This window comes from Myotis brandtii, unplaced genomic scaffold (genome assembly GCF_000412655.1).
Source record: "Myotis brandtii unplaced genomic scaffold, ASM41265v1 scaffold179, whole genome shotgun sequence".
NCBI lineage: Eukaryota > Metazoa > Chordata > Mammalia > Chiroptera > Vespertilionidae > Myotis > Myotis brandtii.
Window position 1 is genome coordinate 6,539,611 of NW_005356635.1, and position 24,620 is coordinate 6,564,230.

The 24,620-nt window shown below is 38.8% G+C and overlaps 2 protein-coding genes across 7 annotated transcripts in view; one reads left to right on the plus strand and one right to left on the minus strand.

Moving 5' to 3' along the window:
- The window catches only part of LOC102242845 (ceruloplasmin), a 100,215-nt gene extending 78,075 nt beyond the window's left edge, over positions 1-22,140 (plus strand). The window contains exons 19-20 of one of the 4 annotated variants that reach the window (XM_014537452.1): positions 14,396-14,480; positions 21,721-22,140. In XM_014537452.1, the coding sequence (XP_014392938.1) occupies positions 14,396-14,478 (83 nt within the window). In that variant the 3' untranslated portion in view covers positions 14,479-14,480; positions 21,721-22,140. Of the gene's footprint in view, positions 1-1,798; positions 1,942-14,395; positions 14,481-17,190; positions 17,278-21,720 lie in introns of those variants that run through there. The other 3 variants (XM_014537451.1, XM_014537453.1, XM_005863481.2) reach the window with 3 other exon arrangements.
- HPS3 (Hermansky-Pudlak syndrome 3) overlaps positions 2,923-24,620 on the minus strand; it is a 73,148-nt gene continuing 51,450 nt past the window's right edge. Inside the window, exons 9-18 of one of the 3 annotated variants that reach the window (XM_014537454.1) lie at positions 23,607-23,715; positions 21,651-21,832; positions 20,608-20,788; positions 19,069-19,302; positions 17,700-17,885; positions 17,188-17,376; positions 16,172-16,279; positions 12,496-12,702; positions 11,769-11,859; positions 2,923-3,736 (exon numbers count right to left, since the gene is read on the minus strand). In XM_014537454.1, coding sequence (XP_014392940.1) covers positions 3,609-3,736; positions 11,769-11,859; positions 12,496-12,702; positions 16,172-16,279; positions 17,188-17,376; positions 17,700-17,885; positions 19,069-19,302; positions 20,608-20,788; positions 21,651-21,832; positions 23,607-23,715 — 1,615 coding nt within the window. In that variant the 3' untranslated portion in view covers positions 2,923-3,608. Of the gene's footprint in view, positions 3,737-11,768; positions 11,864-12,495; positions 12,703-16,171; positions 16,280-17,187; positions 17,377-17,699; positions 17,886-19,068; positions 19,303-20,607; positions 20,789-21,650; positions 21,833-23,606; positions 23,716-24,620 lie in introns of those variants that run through there. The other 2 variants (XM_014537455.1, XM_014537456.1) reach the window with 2 other exon arrangements.

The following is a 24,620-nucleotide window of genomic DNA, read 5'->3' on the forward strand; positions in this document are numbered from 1 at the left end:
CTGATCCCGGTGCTGGGAGGCCTATTACCCTTTTACTATATAGGATAGAGGCCTGGTGCATGGGTAGGGGCTGGCTGGTTTGCCCTGAAGGGTGTCCTGGATCAGGGTGGGGGTCCCCACTGGGGTGCCTGGCCAGTCTGGGTGAGGGGCTGAGGGCTGTTTTCCGGCTGGCGAGTGACTAAAGCTTCCAACCGCTCCTTGTTTTCTTCTCTCTTTTTTTTTTTTTTTTTGGCCAGCTTTAGCTCTGGGGCCTTGCTGCTGAAAACATAGATACAATGTTGAGGTCTGAGCCCGGCTGAATGGAAGCCCTTTTCTGGGGTTTTGTTTAGCTTCTTATTTGCAACATAGTATATAGTTGCTTAGAGTTGCAACTGAGAGGCTGGCAAGTTAGGCGGAGAACGTTGGAATCTGCAGCAAGCAAGCCTCCCTGCTCGCTTCAGTGCCTGGCTGCCGGCTGCCATCTTGGCTGACAGTTAATTTGCATATACTCACTGATTAGCCAATGAAAAGGGTAGTGGTCGTACGCCAATTACCATGTTTCTCTTTTATTAGTGTAGATATACTCATGTTCCTCAAAACAAGGATATTCTCACACATAAATACAGCACATCTATCAAAATCAGGAACTTAAAAGTGATCCCAAACTACAGACCCTATTCCAATTTCCCCAACTGTTTTACTCATATTCTTCCTAAAAAATGAGAACCCTGCTCATGTGTCGCATCCAGCTGGCACATCCTCAGTCACCCTCAGTCTGAAACAGGTCCCTCAGTCTTTCTCTTTTGCAACTGGGACATTTTTAAAGAATGCAAGGCCATCCCTTTGTAGCATGTCCTTCATTTTGGATTTGCCTAATGTTTCCTCACAATTAGATTCCAATTAGGCATTTCTTTGCCGGACTCTCACAGAAGTGATATTGTTTCTCTCAGTACACATGTCAAGAGGCAGAAGATGTTGATTTGTTCCCTTACTGGGTTATGTTTGAGTGTTTAATTAAGGTAGTATCAGCCAGGTTTCTCCATTGTAAAGTTACTATTTTCCCTTTATAATCAACTAGAGGCCCGGTGCATGAAAATTCATGCACTGGAGGGGGGTCCTTCAGCCCGGCCAGCCCCCTCTCACAGTCCAGGTACCCTCAGGGGCGGGAGGCGACCCGGCGATCAGGAGAAGGCGATGCCCCATCACACCTCTGGTGCTGCCACTGCCAGCAGCGCAAGCCTCAGCCGGCCCTGATTACCATTGCCTCAGGCAGCCCTGGGCAGCTGGGCAGCTACCACCTGAGGCTTGCCTGCGCCTTGGGCCGGCCCTGGGCGGCTGGGCGGCTGAGGGGACTGGGGGACTCTGGAGGCAGGTGCGAGAAGCAGCCGGGGCCTTGCTGCGCGCCTGCCGCCCCGGCAGGGCTGAGGGGACTGGGCACCACCATCTTGTGGCTGTAGGCACCGCCATCTTTGAGGGCGGGGCAGTCAGTTAGCATATTCACTCCTTATTGGCTGTGGGCGCTGCCATCTTTGAGGGCAGGGCAGTCAATTAGCATATTCCCTCTTTATTAGATAAGATAAGGATCTTGGGGGAGGAGAAGAGGGAGGGAAGTAATTTTTTTTAAACAAAGCAGTACTGGAATGAAAGACGTGTTTTTAAACATAGAGCAAGCAGAAAAATATAAATGAATCTAGAATAATTAAAACAAAATAACTTAATATTTAAAAAATTAGAATATACTTAAAGTACCATGTACATTTTTTTAATCATATGATATATACTATTTTTAATAATGGTCTTAAAATTTCTTTTTCTATAGAGACCAAGTTTGGCTGAAAGAAATAAATTGGTGTTAAGTGAAAAGAAAAAACAACCATCACCAATTCATTATAATGTATTGAAAGTGTTGAATAGAATGTTTACTTAGGAATGTCTATAAACATTAAAGGAAGACTGAAAACACACTTCTGTGCATTTGCGGGGAAACTGTGTTACACTGTTTCATACGAAAAGCTCAGCAGACTATTACACATGGCTGACTCTAACACACTAGGTATTTTAATTGATTCATATAGGCCATTTGTGTCACCATCACTGGGGCTATACAAAGCTGTATTTAAAAAAAAAAATCTATGACCAGATATTGTCCTTGGATAGACCTCCAAGGATTACTATTAACACATTTCGTACCACTCAGGAGTTTTCTCGTGTTTCGCGTGCCATCTGTTAAGGACCGCTCACAAGTGTTCTCGTTTTTCACGCCCATGGAAAAAGGAGCGAATCTAGATACTTATGTAAATTTTGTTTGGTCCCTCTTCATAGAGGAAAATGTTTTACGCAGTACCATACGTTAAAAAAGTACTAGGAACTTTAATTGTTTAATTGTTTTTGTAAATAAAAATGTTATAATTGAAAAACAACACCTAAAGTGCATTATGATGATTTAAATAACGTGCAGTTTGCCCAAAAACGTGCGGTCCCTGGCGTATGTCTTAAGAGATTTCTATGTGGTACGCAATGTGTTAAGATTCATTAATATGTTTCCAATCTTTGGATTCCCCATCAATCCCTGTAATGTGCTGCTGACATCATTCCTAAGGAACCAGTAGACATAGGGGTACAGGGAAGTATAATTAAAAATAAAATATAAAGTAATAAACAAATAATAAAATAAAAATTAAAAGTAAAAGTTAAATGAGTATTTAAAATAAAATAGAAAGATGAACCCTTGAAGAAATGGTCAAAAGGATATGAATCTGAAACTGAAAAAAGGCAGAGTTAAGAATTGTATAGATTAAATCCTCAGAAAACTTTCAAAATATGGTTGAGGCAGATGCCTGGTGAGTAGCACTATGCCCAGCCTTAACCAAAGTCAAAGCACACTATCAATGAGCTGAACCTGGACTCAAAATTGTTTGAGATGAGTTAAAAAAGATGACACAGTTGTGAATACCATTATATGTTCCTTTATTTTCACATACACTCTAGCTAAAAGAGCAAGAGTACACATCAACAAAAAATGGAAATGAGGTTTTGGCTAAAAAGCATGTATTCAGCATATCATGATAACAGCTAGTCAACAAAGTTACTTTGTAAAATTCTACTTCATGTGATTCAGAAAGAAAGACAGCAGTGGGTTTTAAAAGTAACAAAATAATAAAGTTTGAAATCTTTTACTGTGGGAAAATATTAACATCTTTCTCAAAGAAAATTGTTTTTAAAAGGGACCCAATAGAAAAACTGGAAAAATCAAGGAGACTGAATTTTGGACCTCATGGAGTGACATTCTTTCACACATACTTGCAAAATGGTTCTTTGTAGTCCTGGGATGAAAAAGATGGTCATATCTCTGACAACAGTAAATTGATGTTCCTTGAAATAAAAGTCAATCTCTACTTCTAAAAATATATGGCTTCTTTCAGGAAATTCTTATACCTTGTAGTTTTTAGATTCTAGATGGAATCTAAATGGATTCAGGTAATAAATTATGAAATACCATGGTAAGGTAAGCAACATGAAAGCATTTGCACATATTCAATATGAAAATCCTTTATTTATATTTTTACTTGGCATTCAATTTTTTTAAATTCAGTCTCACATGCTATTATGCTGATTTCCAAATGATACCTTCAAGTCAATGATTTCTTTTGGCTGCAATAAAGAAGATATGGCAAGAAAAATGCTGCAGTGCCATCTTCTGGAAGGACACTCAAGAAGTCCCTTAGTTCTAGTTCCACAGCAACAACTGACAGTGTTTCTGTTTGCAGGAAAAAATATCAGAGTTAGAACAAAATGTCTTTATCCAATTCTCTTATCACTCAACAAACCAGAAGTTAGTTCAGGTAAAAAAATATTCTAATTATAAAATAAAAAGTCGTATCTTATGGTTTAACAACTTATTTACTCTTTCGAGAATCCTTTGAAGTTTATTATTATATATTAGCCCCATGCAATTTGGATTTACTATTTCATTTGATTCAGAGAAATTATTACAATATTTTCCAATAAATTTCTTTTATCTTCTGAAAAAAAATACAATCATTAGAATACTGTTTTAAAAGCTAATTTATAAACATTATTTGCTAGGACAAGAAATACTATTAATTGTTGGGTAACATTTTCCTAAATTAGTTCCTTGCTGAAATTTTCATGTTATTAATGAGCATAAACTGTTTTTATGACCATTTATCTTTTTTTTCCAAACTGAAAAGTAATAAGCTTTTGTTAACATTATAAATATTAAGAATTTAGCAAACATTTTTGTAAAGATAACTATGCATTTTATGATTCTATTGCTTATGAATGAATACATGCTGCCTTCTGCTGGGAGGAGAAGGGGTGACACCTAAGAACAATGTTCCCCAATAAACATACTTCAGTGCTACTCCCTGTGTGATCTTCGCATGTCCACCACTTACTCTATTTGCCAAGTGACTGAAGTAAATCTAGTCATGTGTGTGTGTGCATCCATCCAAAGTTATCTGTCCAATATTCAGCAACCTAATTGCCCTTTACATAAAGGACTGACAAGTGCTTGCTGCTAAAAGTTAATGAATGTAGCAGCAGTGATGTATGGAAAAGATCCCTAGCTCTGGAATCAGACAGACTTGGGCAGGGATCAGACTCTTCTACCTACTCTCTGGGTGACTTTAAGAAAGTCCTTAACCTCCTGAGTACTAATTTCCTTATCTATAATGTAGTGGTACCATTTGCTAGCTTCTAGAGGCCTTTGAGAATTCAGATACAGTGATTCACATCTGATATATAATAGAACCTTAATAATAACTACTAACTAGTTTGTAAAACCTACATGAAAAACATGAATTACCAATGCTTTCCTACCAAACCAGTTTATTTAGCCTAACTGTGGTACCTATAAGAAGTATACTACACAAAAAAATACTGAGTTGGGGGCCAGCGCACAGTGATTATAAAGCCAACAAACAAAAAAGTCTTGCCACTACCCAATTCTCTGCTGCCAACTAGTGAGAGGCTAACAGATTATAACTTCAAGAACAAAGTCAAGATCTTAAATCCTTAAGAGTACCTCAAATCCTCTAGCATGCTGAGAAAATATTCATCAAATGCTAAAAAAAAAAAAACAACCCAGTTATTTCTGCCTGGTGGGATTTTAAATGACTTTTTAAACGTTATTTTTAGAATTTACGAGAGTATGAAAATTTGTAACAATAAACACAGTTCATTATCAGAAAAATAATTTCTTTGAAACAAACAAGCCAACTACTAACCCCAGGTTCAATGGCTCTGCATTAATGCAAAGGTTCTCTCTCAACCATTATGATTTTGCCCCCCATGCAACACCTGGTAATGTTTGTAGAAATTTTTATTTGCTGTTAACTGGGACAGTGCTATTGGTATTTAGTGGGTAGAGACCATGGATGCTACTCAACATCCTAAAACATACAGGAGACACCTACACACACACACACACCCCACACACAAACACATTATTCAGTCCAAAATGTCAATAGTACCAACGTTGAGAAAGACTGCATTAGAGATATGAAATCCAAGCTCCTAAGCATATACTAGTATAAGTACCTGACCTCCATCTCCAACATTACCATCTTACAATTTTGCCTAACATTTACTCTAGACTCTAGAGCAGGGGTGGGCAAACTTTTTGACTCGAGGGCCACAATGGGTTCTTAAACTGGACCGGAGGGCCGGAACAAAAGCATGGATGGAGTGTTTGTGTGAACTAATATAAATTCAAAGTAAACATCATTACATAAAAGGGTAAAGTCTTTTTTTTTTTAGTTTTATTCATTTCAAACGGGCCGGATCCAGCCCGCGGGCCGTAGTTTGCCCACGGCTGCTCTAGAGTCTAGAGTTACCCCTGAACTTCTCATTAGTCCCAGGATATTAAAAACTTGGCTTGCTTCAGGTCACTCAGTAAGTACCAGACCTGGAACTCAGCTCCAATTCTCCAGGCTCTGATCCCGGTCACTTTTCAATGTAATACAGCTGCCCACAGAGGAAATCTTTCTGTAGAACCTTTGATATCCAGGTGGTTTTTGCTTGAAGGGAAGGCAGTTGCCCCACCCTGTTGGAAGTTCTCTTGCCCCACCCAGTAGTTGATGGTCTGAGTCTAAGCAAAACTGAGTGTAAATTGGACTGCAGGCAGAGGTGGATCTCTGGAGGCTTTGAGTCTCTGATCTCCTTCTGGCCCTGGGCTAGGAAAAGCAATCCCTGGTGCACATCTTGGTACTTTCCAAAGGCAACCAGCCCCAGCAGAGGGAGCCATAAGAGGTGGATTGGTGATAGCTCCAAACAGGGTACTCAGGGCTAGTCAGAAACAGCATCTGACATTGTCCTGCACTAGAGATTGGGTCATAGCAGATCTACCTAATACATAGACACAAACCCAAACAGTCAGACAAAATGGGAAGACAAAAAAACAATCCCGAAATAAAAGAACAAGAGAATTCTCCAGAAGAAGAGGTAAACAAAATGGAGATAAGAAATTTATCTGATGTGGAGTTCAGCATAATGATGGCAAAGAAGCTCTACAGCATGAGAAAAGATATAGTAACTATGAAAAAAGACCAGTCGCAAATAAAGAATGACATAGCACTAATAAAGAACACACTGGAAAGAATACACAGCAGATTAAGGGAAGCTAAGAACTGGATCAGTGAATTAGAAGATAGGGCAGAAAAATATCACTCAATCAGAGAACCAAAAAGAAATAACAATTAAAAAACAGGAGGACAGCTTAAGGGAGCTATGGGACAACATGAATCAAAACAATCCTATCTAATAAAGAGGGAATATGCTAATTGACCCTCACAATGTCACAAAGATGGCGGGGCCCACAGCCAATGAGGAAGGAATATGCTAATTGACTGTCCCGCCCTCAAAGATGGCGGCGCCCACAGCCAATAAGGAGGGAATATGCGAATTGACTGCCACGCCCTCAAAGATGATGGCACCCACAGCCAATAAGGAGGGAATATGCAAATTGACTGCCCTACCTTCAAAGATAGCAGCACCCACAGCCAATAAGGAGGGAATATGCTAATTGACTACCCCACCCTCAAAGATGGCGGTGCCCACAGCCACAGGATAGCCGGAAGGGGAGGGCAGTTAGGGGTGACCCGGCCAGCAGGGGAGGGCTGTTAGGGGCGACCAGGCCTGCAGGGGAGGGCAGTAAAGGGTGACCGGGCCAGCAGGGGAGGGCAGTTGGGGGCGACTGGGCCGGCAGGGGAGGGCAGATGGGGGCGATCAGGCTGGCAGGGGAGTGGTTAGGGGGTGATCAGGCTGGCAGACAGAAGCTGTTAGGGGCAATCAGGCAGGCAGGCAAGCAAGCAGTTGGAAGCCAGCAGTCTCAGATTATGAGAGGGATGTCCCAGATTGGAGAGGGTGCAGGCTGGACTGAGGGACACCACCCCTAAGTGCATGAATTTCATGCACCAGGCCTCTAGTATTCACAGAATAGGAGTGCCAGAAGGAAAAGAAAGTGAGCAGGGGATAGAGTACATGTTTGAAGAAATAATGGCAGAAAACTTCCCTAACCAAGTGAAGGAAACAGTCACACAAGTCCAGGAGGCACAGAGAGTATCAAGCAAGAAGAACCCAAACAAGCTCATGCCCAGACACATCATAATTAAAATGCCAAAAATTAAAGACAAAGAATCTTAAAGACAGCAAGAGAAAAGCAATTTGTTACTTACAAAGGAGCTCCCATAAGGCTGTCAGCTGATTTCTCATCAGAAACTCTACAGGCCAGAGGGAATGGCATGAAGTATTCAAGGTAATAAAAAGAAAGGACCTGAAACCAATAGTACTATATCCAGCAAGCCTATCATTCAAAATAGATGGTGAAATAAAGAGGTTCCCAGACAAAAAGATGGCTAAAGGAGTTTATCACCACCAAACCAGCATTGCAAGAAATGCTAAGGGGTCTGAGGTAATGAGTAGAAGAAATATAGAGAGAAACATAGGCATACAGAATTAAAATGGCAATAAATAAGTACCTATCCTACATAATAAAGAGGTAATATGCAAATTGACTCTCATGCCCTCATGTCATCACAAGATGACCACCCCCACACTGTCACAAGATGGCCATCCTGTCATCACAAGATGGCTGCCACAAGATGGCCACCCCCATGTCATCACAAGATGGCCGCCCTCACAAGATGGCCACCACAAGATAACTGTCCCCACATCGTCACAAGATGGCCGACCCCACATTGTCACAAGATGGCCAGCAGGGGAGGGCAGTTGGGGACGACCAGGCCTGCAGGGGAGGGCAGTTGGGGGCGACTAGGCCGGCAGGGGAGGGAAGCTGGGGGTGACCGGGCCGGCAGAGGAGGGCAGTTGGAGGCCATCAGGCCTGCAGGGGAGGGCAGACGGGGGCGATCAGGCCAGCAGGGGAGCAGTTAGATGTCAATCAGGCTGGCAGGCAGAAGCAGTTAGGGGGCGATCAGGCTGGCAAGCAGGCGAGTGGTTAGGAGCCAGCAGTCTTGGATAGTGAGTCAGACATCCCCCAAGGGGTCCCAGATTGGAGAGGGTGCAGGCTGGACTGAGAGACACCCTGCTCCAGTGCACAAATTTCATGCACTGGGCCTCTAGTCAATAATAACCTTAAATGTAAATGGATTAAATGTGTCAATCAAAAGACATAGGGTAGCTGAATGGATACAAAATCATGACCCAACTATATGCTGTCTATAAGAGACCCACTTAGAACAAAAGACTCACACAGGATGAGAGCGAAAGGATGGGAAATTTTTTTCCATGCAAATGGAAACATAAAAAACTGGGGTAGTAATACTCATATCTGACAAAATAGACTTCAAAATGAAGGCCATCACAAGACACAACAAAGGTCACTACATAATACTAAAAGGGATCGATTTAACAAGAGAGTATAACCCAGGCAAACATATATGCACCCGATATAGGGCACCTAAATATATTAAAAACAAAACAAAACAAAAACTTCTAAAGGACTTTAATGGAGAGATTGACAGCAAAACTGTCATAGTAGGGGACTTTAACACGCTGCTGACTTCACCAGATAGATCTTCTAGACCAGTGGTCGGCAAACTCATTAGTCAACAGAGCCAAATATCAACAGCACAACGATTGAAATTTCTTTTGAGAGCCAAATTTTTTAAACTTAAACTATATAGGTAGGTACATTGTTATTAACTTAATTAGGGTACTCCTAAGGCTTAGGAAGAGCCACATTCAAGGGGCCAAAGAGCCGCATGTGGCTCGCGAGCCGCGGTTTGCCAACCACGGTTCTAGACAAAAATTAGCAAGGAAACAGTGACTCTAAATAACACACTGGATCAGATGGATTTAACTGACATTTGTAGAACATTTCACCCCAAAGCTGCACAATATACATTCTTCTTAAGTGCACATGGATCATTCACAAAGATAGACCACATGTTAGGACATAAAACAAATCTCTACAAGTTCAAGAAGATTGAAATTATATCAAGCATCTTTTCAGATCACAATGAAATGAAATTAGAAATCAACTACAGTAAAAAACACAAAAAACATTCAAACACATGGAGGCTAAATAATATGTTATTAACCAATGAATGGGTTACCAATGAGATCAAAAAAGAAATTAAAAAATTCCTGGAAATAAGTGAAAGTAAACACACAACAACCCAAATCTCTGGGACACAGCTAAAGCAGTCCTGAAATGCACTACAAGCCTACCTAAAAAAAATAAGCATGGAGGGAACTGGAGAGTATTATGCTAAGTGAAATAACTGAGTCAGAGAAAGACAAGTATCACATGATCTCACTCATATATGGAATCTAAAGAACAAAATAAACTGATGAACAAAATAGATCCAGAGACCTAGAAGCATGGGACAAACTGCAGAATCTTAGAGGGAGGGGGTGGTGGTGAGAAGAGATCAACCAAAGAACTTTTATGCATATATGCATAACCCATGGACACAGACAATTGGGTAGTGAAGGCCTGAGGTGGGGGATGGGGGCGGGCTAGAAGGGGTCAATGGGAGAAAAAGGGGGTTATATGTAATACTTTCAATAATAAAGATTTAATTTTTAAAAATGGAAAATTATAATCCAATGAATCTACTTCTGGGTATATATCCAAAGAAACCTTAAACACTAAATGGAAAGAATATATGCACATGCACCCCTGTGTAACAGCCAAGATTCTGAAGCAGCACAAGTGTCCATCAGTAGATGAGTGGATAAAAATGCTGTGGTACAATTACACAATGGAATACTAGGAGGCTACAAAAATGAAGGAAATCTTACCCTTAGCAACAGCATCGATGGACCTGGAGAACATTATGCTAAGTGAAATAAGTTAATTACTGAAAGACATATACCATATAAGCGAAATCTAATAGACAAAATAAACTAACAAACAGAAGAGAAACAGACTCATAGATAGAGAGCAAACTTCTATCAGAGGGGTGACCGTTTTAGGTAGGGAGAAAAAGGTGAAGGGATTAACTAAAAAACAAACAAAACCTAAAAACCTTATAGACACCGACAATAGTATGGTGATTACCAAAAGGGAAAGGGAGTGGGGGTAAGTAGAAGAGGTTGAGAGGTTGTATGGGGGATAAATGGTGACAGAAGGAGACTTGACTTGGGGTGGTGAACACAGTAATATACAGATGATATATTATAGAATTGTATACCTGAAACCTATACAATTTTATTAACCAATGTCACCCCAATAAATTTAATTAAAGAAAAATACACATTTAAAAAAGGGTAAAGAGTCTTTTGAGTAAGGTAATATGTGTCTGAGGTATGAAGATGTGGGCTCTCTGCACTGGAAAGTGATCCACTAACACAGTGGTTCTCAACCTTGGCTGCACATTAGAATCACCTGGGAATCTTTTTAAAATCCTGATTTCTGGGCCTCATCCTCCAGAAATTCTGTTTCCCAGGTGATTCTAATGTGCAGCCAAGGTTGAGAACCACTGCACTAACACAAATGATCAGTTCAAAATTCTGTGATAAATATGATGCAGGTGGGTCAGTCAATCAAACACCTGACACTTCCATCTTCTGAAAACCAAAGAACAATCAGGGAGATGGGCAGCACAAAACGTTAGTGTATAGTCACCTCCTTCCAATCATGAAGGGAGATTTTCAGAAAAACTCCTTCCAATAAGCACTGGTTCTGCCTAACACTTTAAAGACAATGAGCTCTGCTAGAAAACACAACTCCAACACTGGAATCACTGTAGCCACACCCTCTGTCATCAGGCCAACAATTAAAGTGGTGATATTAACACAAGAGTAAGAACTTGATAACCATGTATCTATCAAGATTTACAAAGCATTATTTTGAAAATTTTAAAAATAACTACCAATGCTATAAAATACTGCATAATTTAGAGACACACCACTTTTAAATCCTTGAGAACCTTGTAATTCCTCAATACTTGCTTATAATTATGATTAATAATGATAACCATCTTAATTTCCTACATGAAGTAAATTAAGCACTAATAAAAATGTAATTGTATTAATGAAAATTCCAATTTTTGAAATCCTGACGTTGTTAGTTTCTGGTGCTATGATAACTTACGTTTGAAAAGATTAACTGAAAGGGTGAGCTCTGTAGCTAGAAGAGATGAATGCATGTCAAATACAATGGGGGAGTTTGAATGCTGAAAGCCAGCTCCAGCCGATTAGAACCTCTTCGCCTCACTAGAGAAAGCAGGGCTTCAACAAATTATGGAAACTAAAGCTAAGATGCAATTAAATATATAATCAAGCAAAAATGATCATTTTACCTTTTAATGATGACAGGTAAAGTTGATATTTCTCTCCACCACATTTTATTCTCTGACAAAGTTCAGGCAGCAGTTTTTTCCACCACAAAGTCTATCTTAGGAAAAAATGAATAAATTTTAAGTTTGCTGCATTTTACATTAAGATTTCCAAAAAGAATGAGAAGATCGTGCAGGAAAGTACTGGACCAAAATGCATCATTTTGGTTAAGGTGGCAACTTTGTTATAACAGAAGTTGTAGCAGCAGCCAGTCTTCTGGTTTAAACTATAACATGGAAGTCAGATTTGTAGCATGAAAATCTAATAGTATGTACACTGTGCGTAAGTACATAGCCATTTTCACGAAGAAACATAGACATGTCCTGGATTATGTCTGAGGTAGCAAGAAGGAAGGAAGGAAGAAAATAAAAAGGACTAAAGTCTAGATCTCTAATTTCTAAACTAAAGACCATGTAGCCCAAAAAATATTTTCCCATTATCATTAAGTTTCCCAAATCTTCAGAAATAGCCTACTTCATCTTCAAATGAGTGATTTTTAATGAAGATAACATACCATCACCATACATTTTAATAGCCCCTAACAGTACTCAAAACACACAGCATGTTAATATATCTGCTCATTTGACCTGCACAGTCCTGTGAAGCTGGACTGGCATTAATCTGTCCCCATTTTGCAGATGATCAAATCTGATTATCACTGATCTAGAAAATGTAATCTGAAAAGCATACCCGATTCTCTTCTTTCAGTTCATGATTAGCATATGGAACGACCGCCTCTGGGCACCTCTCTAGCAGTGTGTCTATGCACTGCTCATACTCTTTCAGACGTGTCCGGCACAGAACCTGGACACTGAGGCCAGCAACAGTGTCTTCTGAGAGAGGCTCCAAGAACGGAACAATGGAAGCTATGTCAAATGAAGGACCACATATAAGAGACTAGGAACAGAAAAGTGAAAGGTTATGGAATGAGGCACCCCAAAATCTAGAGCACAACATATGAGAGTAAAATTTTTTTTAAGAAAAAGAAGAATGCAATTTTAGAGCACACATATATGATACTCATTAAGTTTACGTGAAGTATTAAATAATATTTAACCACCTCTAGTTTGAAGAATAACAATCTATTTGATAGAAAGCAATCATTTAAAAAAATAACATGATTTTATTTATTTTGCAAGGACTGCATTTTAAAACTAATGGGAATGCTTTAGGGACTCCATCCTAAGGAGATAGTCAACATCATGGTAAAAGATTTATATCCAATGATGTTCACCACAAGAATATTTATAATACTGAAAAAGTAGGAGGAACCTAAATGTTAAACAAAAAGGGATAAGTAAATTATGGTATGTCTGTATGATGGTATTATATAGCCACCAAAATTGTTTTTGAAGGCCATTTAATGACAAAATACTCATGATAAAATGAGAGTAAAAACATCTTAATACAAAATTATATTCAGATCACAATCAGTTTCATAAAATCTTCACAGGTACATACACATATAGAAATGCCTTTGGGAGAGCATAGAATTTGAGACAGCGATCAGCTCAATGAACGGGAGGACAAAGCCTACTTGTGTCTTTTTCCTATATTTTCCAAAGTTTCTATAATAAGCATGCACTACACATATTACCAAAGTAAAATTTAACATTTAAAAAAACTAACGCAACTGTTAAGAACCTAATAATTTGTATCAACACCATTTGCCACAAGCTGAATAAAGAGCAGGTACTATTTCAGTATTCAGAACTGTAACCAATATTTAACTTTTAAGCAAACTACAAATACAGTTGACCCTTAGTAATGTGGATTTGAACTGCATGGGTCCACGTATATGCAGATTTTTTCAAGTTACCTACACAGTTCAAACCCATCATTAAAGAGTCAACTGGCAGTGCTGAGGGCCAACTCAAGTTACATATGAATTTTCCATTGTGCGGTCAGCTGGTGCTCCCAACACCCATGATGCTCAAGGGCCAACTGTCCTACTGTTTTGTTTTATTTAACTGTAATATTTTTTATTCTACCACCTTTCTTCTGGATAAAGATGAGAAGATCATATACTGATTTTCTTCTTCCTGTATCCTTTTTGCTACAGCTTCTCAGGCTCACAGAAGGATATAGAATGTGAACTATCTATTTATATAGTCAGTGTGCTTATTTTATTCCAATTTCTACCAAGGAATGGCTAGGAGAATAAGGTCGATCCCTTTCCTTCCTGCAAGTTTAATAATCATCTTCATCTGAATAATTTCCTGGTAGTAAGATAGCAAACACAAAATAAGGTGATAACTTGCCACTCATAGATCTCCCAACATAAAAGATTATTTCTATATCAGAAGGAGCAAGGCATGGTTAAAATGCAATTAGTCAAAGCTTGGTACAAGATGATTACTCATGAACTTTTCCTTAATTTTATCCATATCATCAAGAAGTTTAAAAGTAAAATACACCAGAAAACACATATATTACTGAATTAAAAAATGGTCCAAAGGTTACTACTGCCCTTTAAAATACTCTCAGTGCTGTCTGCTTCTTAGCAGACTGCTCTATTGTTCTTTCAAAATAGGAAGTGGACTCCTCTCCATCCCAGCACAGGTACCATTTACTCCCTTCTCTGATTTAGATCCCTTGCCCTCAGCCGGCTCTGCAGGGCTGGAATCCAGACTTCTGGGGCTCCTCTACCTACTCAATCAACTGCTGCTCTAAAGGTGAGATGTACAGCAAGGAAGTGGGAGAGGGGGCCATGACAATTTTGGCAAAGGGCAGGGCATTTACTACTTACTGTGTCATTTCAGACAGCAGCTTTTTGACATGTAGGTGATTTCTATATTGTTTTTATTTTATTTTTGCAAAAATGTACTGTCACAGTGACTGAGGACAAGAGACACATTAAATTTGTGTGGTGGTGGTAGGTGGGGGTGGAGGGAGTCATACAATTTTGAGAAACCTCTCCGGGTAATCCTGAACCTCCCCATTCCTCTAGGTGAGAACCACATAAAATCTTCTTGTTTCTTGAGAGTTATTTTGTTCTTAATAACTAAGACTAATTGACCCACAGATAATCTAGAAAGAGATATAATTAGGAAAGTGACTTAGAGATGTTTAGGCTGACTACATTTCTATCCTTTAATAGCAAAGACTCCTTTTTAAACCTCTATATTATACTTTTTCAAGCAGTGATTACAAATATGCTTTATCAGGTGAGATTTAATAGCATTTGTTACAATTATGATGTTAAATAGGTGATTAGTGCACATGTTCCAGGAGAGCAAGGCCCTGCCTGCCTGGTCCCATGTTGTACAAATTTACAGTATATGTTCAAGGAATATCTGTGGAATGAACAAGCCTGAGGCTCAGTAGCCTCTACATCATAAGGGTACTAAAAATGAGAACCAACAAGACTCTTCTCTGGTGATTTTTTAAGAATGTAAGTAACTCCATTTCTGGAGACAACAGAGAGGCTATCCAAGCAATACTGCCTGCTGAGCTTCCCTCCCAACCTCCATCCCCAATTTTGGTTTCCATAAGCAATAACCACACTTATACCTGTTCCCAAGGAAAATGAGGGGTTGCAAACTCAAAAAACTAAGGAAGCCAAAAGGCAGCTGGGTGTAAGGAAACTGGATACCACAGGCTCAGTGTCGACTCTAGACCAAAAACTGTAGCGGCAAGACAGCCAGCCAATGAGGGCCCAGGGTTACTAGGTCTGCTGAATTTTTCAAGAGAAATGTGAAACTCAGAATTCTTAATTTTTATATGTTAGTAGATACACTGGGTGACCAAACAAAATAGATTTGTGGGTTCTATTTGATCATTGGACCATTGAATCACATTAAACAAAATCATATCCACATCTAGCCCAGCCTGGTCCACCAAGTCAAATGTAGACTTTATTTCTCATTCTGGTCAAGACACTGTCACAGTCAGAATTCCTGCAGGATGATCTACACTCTCTGATCATACTTCTTCCCTTTTCTTTTTCTAATCCTTTCAGGAGCCAGATAAATTGGCTACTTTGAACTATTTCCTACAAAACAGACAGTAGTGGCTGGATTGGGCTAGAGGCCTAAAATGTATGAGTGAAGACTGAAAAAACATAAATCATACCAATAAAACTCTGCTAAACATTTGCCACATATGCACTTCACAAAGTGTTTTCAAGCACAAGCTGAAAAAGAGCCAAGACAGTCATGTGACTTGGGTGCTCATTTATGGTAACGAAAGCAGCCTTCCTGTGAGCAGTTTCAGGCAGAGGCAGGAGAGCACCTGAGCATGCCTGTGGATTTTCCCCTCAAAATTATACATTCTAGATTAACACAACATCTGAAGTCTTACCAAATTTATATCCTACATTAAATTTTAATATGTATACTCATTAAAAAGAGGCATTTTCATTTACCTGTAATTTGGAGAGATCTTCTGTATAATTTTTGTCAGCTAAGGAATCAGATGTTATTAAGACATTAACCCATGGATAGATTAAGCCATAATGGCTACAGGCATTTATCTAAAATGTAAAAGAAATTAATATAAACATAATACAACAAAACAGATGTTCTTCATCCATGTTATATAGAACAAGCAATCACTAGTCCTCAGCCGTGTTGCAGAGTTAAGTATACACCTTCCTGGGAATGAGAAGGGAAGTCATTTAGAATCTATCCCCTGGGGAAAGTTTCAGTCTTCCTGCTTCTCACTGAACAAATCTGCACTGAATATTTCTTAATACTTTAAATTTTAAAATATTCCAAGGAGGCCCTTTCTATCAAAAAAAGCAATAGTGCTTTTAAGCTAATTATACTTAAAAAAAGTTAATAATATTGGAAATAATTTTTTATTTCTACTACTTTCCTTGGGAGACAAAATCTCTCTATAAGTTCTCAAGATGATTCCACTAAAAGCCCTCTTATTCAAAAAGTTGGTGTCTTTTCCAGTTAGCTGTGGCATTCATGAGAGGTAGAGAAGCTGGTAGGGGAAAGGAGCAGGATGGGTAAAAGCAGTGGTGAGGGCTGCCATGAGGGCTACAGAACAGCTCTTATGTGTGCGGCTGACAGGACATAATGGGATCCTTTTCCACAGCCTCTCATGTGTAAGGGAGGTCAGCAGATGTCTTTTTTCCTGTTCTACATCATGGCCATCCTGGGAAGCACAGAAATGTTCTGGGAAAGCCCCTTCCCTCATACTTTAGCTACTGAGGTACCACTGCAAGTCAGGAACACAGAGGCAGTACAGGCACTCTTTAGAATACAAAATTATTTAAAATGTGGGCAACTTCACTCATGGACAAGTTCGAAGTGTACTTTTAACTCCTGCTTAAAAAAGATATCTGGTGATAAAACTTAGGTTTAATTCAAAGCCATTCAAAATAAGAAGGTACATTATTGTAATATGTAATGTATTATTCCAGTATCTTACCAGATCCTTTGATGTTCGCAATGGTATGGTGTCAGGGGGCTGCTTCTTTGATAATCTCCAGATGTATTGTGATGTGAGCTTGAAAAAGAGTTCCTGCAGTAGCACATCTGGGAGACATGCTATCAGCTGAGCTTCCCAAAAGTCTATCAAGAGCTGAGGAATCATATCTCCATCCTTACCACAGAGCACCTTAAACGTGTGAAACAAGCCCCCATATCACAGATAAATATAGTATTGATCGAGTTACAACTGGTCTGAACAGCATTCCATCATGTGGGCCATGCATTTCATAATCTATTGTTAACATTAGTGCCATGGCACAGCACACTTAGACATTTTAACAGGAAACAAATTCAAGCTTGCATGGATGAAAATTTTCTACATATATTCTTTTATAAATTGGTTATGTCTAAGTTTGTTTTTTTCAATAAACAAATAAAAACTCACTTCTCTTATTCTGCTCCCTGGCCGCTACCAATTTTATCTAGAACAATATTTGGAAATTGACAAACCTTAAAGAAGGAATCTGATTCTTCAATCCCAATCTTGTTGTTCTTCTGCAACCCCAGGATTGAAGCCACAAGCAACCCAGGCTGGGTCTCTTTCAAGTGAACTGCAAGCTCAGTTGGAACCATCTGTCCCTTCTTCTGTTGAATCAATAGCCGAGGTTCAAGAATAAAGCCACATACTAATTTCATCTAAAGATAAAAAATAAATTTAGGAACAAAATGTACATTGCATTCATCTTATAAATACATACTAGTGCATTCAAGATTCATGGTTAAGCTATTAATAATTTAATCTCAATTTTCTCTTTAACTATAAAGACCAGTTCTTATTTTAAGAACATCGGTTAACTATCTTCATAGAAGTTATTAATATTTAATTAAGCATCAAGATGCCCTATTTTTGGAGAAAGCTTTATATTTAAGTTTACTTGATTTAATAATAATATACCTTAAGTTTTTTCAAAATTATGGACAGAAAATTCATCTTTCTAGAATTCTACCTTTCAAAGCAAAGGACACCTCAATGTTGACTTGCTCTTCTCATTATGATAAAGCACTCCTGCTTTTCTTGTTTTAGAAACCAAAGTCGTACTGTGGGTGTTTGCCTATAGTCAGGCAGTAAAACAACAGTGTAGAAGCACAGATCTGTAGACTGCCTGCTTTAAATCCTAATTCTACACTCACCAGCATTGTCATCTTGAACAAGTTATTTAACCTTTCTTGGCTTAGTTCCCTTATCTGTAGAATAAGTATAATAATAGCATCTACCTTATAGCATTGTTTCAAAAATTAGAGAACATATGCAAGGAAATAGGCCTAGGACATCGTTCAATTAACGTTGCCTCACAATTTCTTCCCTTAATAATTAACATTTTGCTCATGCCCCCAAATGGCCTCTCTTTCAAGGGAAAGCTACCTTTTCTTTGCTATATAATTCAAATGCCCAATCCTCCATATAGTCCTTTGTGATTTTCTCAGGTGCAGGCTATTTCTGCAACCACTGGACTCCTAAGACTCACAGCTAATATCCCACCTGCTGTACTTGAATACACTTCACTCTACTGTATTTCAGTAGGCAAGGCATTCCCTCATGCTGACGGTTGGCTCAGAAAGAGCCTATATGTTTCCCATGCTCTAAACGTACCTAAGTTGAAAGGTCTTTGGATACCCACTGCTGCCATTTATAATTCTTTTTATTTGCCAGATCCAAAGCTCAAGCATTCCCTCTGGGTCACTTCCTTTATAATGTTAAGTATATTTTCCTTTATGACTAAGAAAAAAATGAGCTAGACAGAAGCCAGAAGAAAGCTAAACACCTCAGGACTACCGGTCTTATTTCAGCCTGCTGTTAATACCAGGCAGGTCACCATACCTCTGAATGGCTTTTCACTTCTTTTCTGTACATGTCAAGATCTCCCATTTTCAGAGCCATTGCTGCCTTGGTCAATGTCACTAAGATTGATGAAAACCCGGATGTATCCAGTTTCCTTAGATAGCTCATGGCAGTTAGAGGGTTAATATTCTTCATAGAAGGACTACAGAGGATATGGGGCAGCTGCTTTGGCTCAGCCACATGAAACATCTGAACCACTTTTACTGCTAATTCCTTCAGTGAGTATGAATGAGAAATAAAAGGCCAGTCAGTCAACAGAAAGCAACAAAATCAGGGGGAAATAATGATACAAAGCTAAGATATAACATTTCAATTAAAATAAAATTATAGTATTATGTTTTGATTTAAAAAGACAGAATTGATGATGATAATGTGGGAGAACTCAGATTACTTGAAGTAATTTCTTTGCTGAGTTAAAATGAAAAAGCAGTGAAAATATGTACCAAATTGTGGCCAGCACTTCTAACATTAAACAAGCATTCAGAAGAAGAAAATATTAGATTATATCACACTCAAAAGTCCATTATAAGAAATTACAGCTTAGTACAAAATATACTTAATGGGGTAATTTATTATAAATTTTCATTTCTCTCAAAATCTTAAAACGTTTTGAATCACAGTATCTAACTTTGCAAATCTGTATTCATCTTTTTAAAAATACATGAGGGCCCTAGCTCCGTGGTCGGCAAACTGTGGCTCGCGAGCCACATGCAGCTCTTTGGCCTCTTGAGTGTGGCTCTTCCTAAGTCTTAGGAGTACCCTAATTAAGTTAATAACAATGTACCTACCTATATAGTTTAAGTTTAAAAAATTTGGCTCTCAAAAGAAGTTTCAATCGTTGTGCTGTTGATATTTGGCTCTGTTGACTAATGAGTTTGCCGACCACTGCCTAGCTGGTATGGCTCAATTGGTTGGGCATTGTCCTGTACACTGGGGAGTCGCTGGTTTAATTCTGGGTCAGGGCACAAGCCTGGGTTGGGGGTTCAATCCCCAGTCAAGGTGAATACCAGAGGCAACCAATCAATGTTTCTCTCTCACATCAATGTTCCTCTATCTCTAAAATCAATAAAAACCTATTTTTAAAAAGTAAAAATACACGAGAGGCTACAAATAATCCTTAATAATGTGTAAGGTCACTATGCTAGGATATTTTAAGTGAAGCTTTGGACACTTGGAGAGTAGGATGACTAGGGTTGTAAAAGGGCTGCAGACGAGAAGGAAGCAAAGCCCACATTTCTGTGTCAACTGTTACGTTGGGCAGGTCACTCAATCACAATGGATCTCATTTCTCTGTCTATATAATGAGAAAGTATGATAAGATGATTTTAAGTTCCTTTCCAAGCTATAATTCTATAATTATTAATGAAAAAATGGGCACATTAGTCACCATTTTAGGAAAAGAAACTATTACCAAGGAAAAATATTTGGAACTTGACTTCTTAATGGTATTACATAAAATAAATTGCTGAATAAAAACTTAAAAATATTAGATATAACTAAATAGAAAACCATATTCACTTCACTTAATTCTTCATCCAGGTTCTCATAAAGTGAATGACTAATGTAAAAGATTAACCCCCTCTCATATTTCTGTGATCCATCCTCGACTGCCCAGTCCACTCGAGCCAAAACTTCAGCCATAGACAAACCAGACATCTTATAGTAGGGCAAGGCGAGGTGGGAATACTGGGTGTCAAGCCTGAAGAAAAGGAAGCAAAGAAAGCTCAGATTTGTCATTTTTAAGCCAAGGTATCTAATACACTTCATAATAAAACAGATTATGCTTTCCAGATGACATAATTCTCAAAATACTTTTCTACTCTCATTAGTAGTTGGAATAAGCTCCTAAGTTTTATTCTGCAAAGCCCTTCTAATTAATGTAGTTATTTTTGCTTGACCATAAAAAAATAGAAAAAAATTCATTAAATGAATTTTATTTTCATAATGTGGCTCTAAAATAATGGTGTTTATAGGTAGGAAAAGTCTGTTTTATTAATTTATAATCATGCCCCTTGGTCAAATAAGCCTTTGAAACAATCATATACAAAACAATTTATAAACATCATTCTCAGAAATAAAAATCATTATTCATACTAGTGTCCTTTTCTAGCATCATAAAAGCATTGACTACTAAGACTAAAAAACCACAGAACATCCAACTGGTATCTCTCCCTTAAAGCTAACAAGGAATAAGCTAGTAATACAGCTTTCACTGTCAGGGATTTTACTGGTCATGCCCCACAACCTCCCCATCTTGAGGCATGAAAAGAAACTTCCAATTCATAAATTAAGTGGTGGGAAACTCATGAACTTGAGACTCACTACTCACCTAATAAACTAACTACTTGAAGGCAGGTAACATTCATCTTTGTATCTCTAAGCTTAGCACAATACCTGTCACATTGTATGTGCTCAACAAATGCTTGTGAAATAAATAAATGAGCCACCTCCCCTCATGCGTACCCCCAATTATCAGGTAACTACCAGAGATGGAAAAGATAGCAAATACACCCAAAGTTCAAGACAGTTTCTCTAACAAGTTTCCAAAAAGCATCATCAACCTGCTGTAACAGTCTCCAAGGTGCCCACAGCTTTCTTTAAATGCTTCTAAAAGTTCTGCTTTTTCTCCAGGTTCCAGCTGACTGGCATCCATCAGGGCAGCTCTCACTAACAGATGGGCCTCACTAAGAAGGTGGATGCAGCTCTGGGTTTTTGCAGTCTTGTAGGTATTACTGTAGTCTACCTAAAACGAAAAAAGCAAACAGCTAATGTTGCAGCAGAAAAAACCCTAAAAGTTTCCCAGTTCTTAAGAATATTTATATATTTTGTTAATAAAATTAATATTTGGACACATTAAGTCCTAAAAAGTGATTATTTATCATTCTGACAGGGACTAGCTAAGGTACCCCCTCCCAATCTATGAGCCAGTTTTATACATACAATTGTAAATACTCCTTTGTTAAACAGCGCTCATCATTAGAAAAAGTACAAACAATACTGTAATACTAATAATACTGTTAACTTAGTAATAAAGCTAATGAACCTCTGAAATAGTTCACTCTTTTTTAAAGTTCTATGATTTAAATATTTCTCAAATTCAGACTGAGTATCCCTTCTGTTAGTTTCAACTGGTGAACTGAAATCATATTACATCTATTTCTGTAACTTGCAGAGGGCTGATAAAAATTTATCACGGGCTATCTGAACCAATCTGTATCTGTACAGATTCTAGTAGGTAAATCATCTAGATGAAGTCTCAGATTTTCAATTAAACAAAACTTAAAAACCAGACCAAAGCTGATACAATCATCAGCATTAAAATGCCTGTGACCTGATGATCAAAATTAACATCACCAATTAGGGGCAGATGGATATCATCAAGGTCATACCCTGAGAAACACACTAAACACTACTGGATCACCTGTGCAATATTCTGGCCAGGAAGGATAAGCTAATCATGAAAAATTATAAAAGGTGGAAAAGGGAAAATACATTTTTCAAAAATGTTTATGTCATAAAAAAAAGGCTGTGAACATATTCCAGATTTTAAAGGGCTAAAGAGACATGACAAATACAATACCTGATGCCAGAGTGGATCCTGGATCAGAGTAGGGAAATGCTATTAGACCATTAGGGTAACAGACAAAAATGAAATATGAACCAGAGATTAAAGTATCGCGTCAGTGTTAAATGTACTGAAGCACATGACTGCCCTACTATACAAGCAAATATCCTGATTCTTAGGAAACATACACTGAAGTATTTCACCTTAGACTGTGATCTATGCAATTTATTTTCCAAAGGATCAGAAAACAACATGTGTGTTTGTGTGTGTAGAAAGTGCAAGAGTGAGAGAGGGGGGGAGAGGGGGAGGGAGGAGAGAGAGAGAAGCAAGGGATATATACTCAGGGTAAATCTATGTAGGGAATATACAGGTTTTATTTGTACTATTCTTATTCTTGCAACTTTTCTGTAAGTTTGAAATTACATATTTCAAAATAAAGAGTTTAAAAAATGGCCAAGAATGAGTTGGCAGCTGTCACTTTTAGAAAAGGAATAAGAATGCCTAAAATAAAATAAAAAAGAATGCCCACTCTGGGGCCCTACTCACAGGACAATGCTACAGGTGCTGCAGTGCCCAGGGAAAACCTGCTGATATTTCAAAGAAGAATGAGACAGGGATAAATGATCTAAGATTTCTTTCAGCTCCATTTCTTTCATGGTTCTCTTTGCTAGGATTCAAAGTAAAGGTCAAAGGCTATTTATATTTAGATTGGTTAATCAATCCTCATAGGATGATGGTATGAATAATGGAGTCTTATTTTCATGAAGGGAATTTCCACTAGCTCCTCAAATGTCAGGAGTTGGAAAAATAAGAAGATGGAGAAAGATGTACACTGCACTGTCAGACAAAGCTGGTGGGTGTGGCATTCTGAATGTTAAGATAGAATCCATTTTTGGTCATCAATTCCACTCTATATTTCTACAAATAAGAATGAGAAGTCTGAAAGGAGTACCATTTCTTTGTACAGTTGCACTGGTGAGATTGTATTCACAATATACAAATTCCACCCAGCCTCGGCTACAGGAGGTGTTTTGAGCTTTACACTGGTTTCTTTTCTAGAACTAAAAGCAAAACAAAGGACAAGAACTGTAAGATAAGACATATTTAATAAATGGCAATTTTAAATGGTAAATATTTGATACCTAAATTAATATAACTATAAAATAATTTTCATTTAGTATTTTCTTCAGTGTTAACTATACAATCAATTTTTATAGAGTACTAGAGACTTGGTGCACAAATTCATGCACCGGTGGGGCCCCTCAGCCTGGCCTGCGCCCTCTCACAATCTGAGAGCCCTCGGGGGATGTTGGAGAGCCGGTTTCGGCTTGATCCCCACAGGCAAGGTCGAGGGACCCCACCGGTACATGAATCCATGCACCGGGCCTCTAGTATGCATATAAGACCTTTGGTTAATCTCTTCCCACCCTTCGGCTTTCCTCTGAGATTCATCAGTCTGTTCCATGTTTCCACGCCTGTGGTTTCCGCTCCTGCATTGACCGTCTGTCCCCTGGTGGTCGGTGAATGTCATAGTGACTGGTCAACCGGTCGACTGCCCTCTGGTGGTCAGTGCACGTCATAGCGAGCAGTTGAGCAGCCTTAGCATATCATTAGCATATTATTCTTTCATTGGTTGAACAGTCGACCGGATGACCAGTCACTTAGCATATTAGGCTTTTATTATATAGGACTAGAGGCCCAGTGCACACAAATTGTGCCCTCTTGTAGTCTGGGACCCCTTGGGGGTGACCACTTGCTGGCTTAGGCCTGCTCCCTGGGGGACTGGGCCTAAGCTGGCAATCAGACATTCCTCTGGCAGCCCGGCAGCCCTCGGGGGATGTCCACTTGCCAGCAGGGAGCAGACCTAAGCTGCAGTCAGACATCCTTAGCACTGCTGAGGAGGCAGGAGAGGCTCCCACCACCACCGCTGTACTGGCAGCCATCAGCCTGGCTTGTGGCTGAGCAG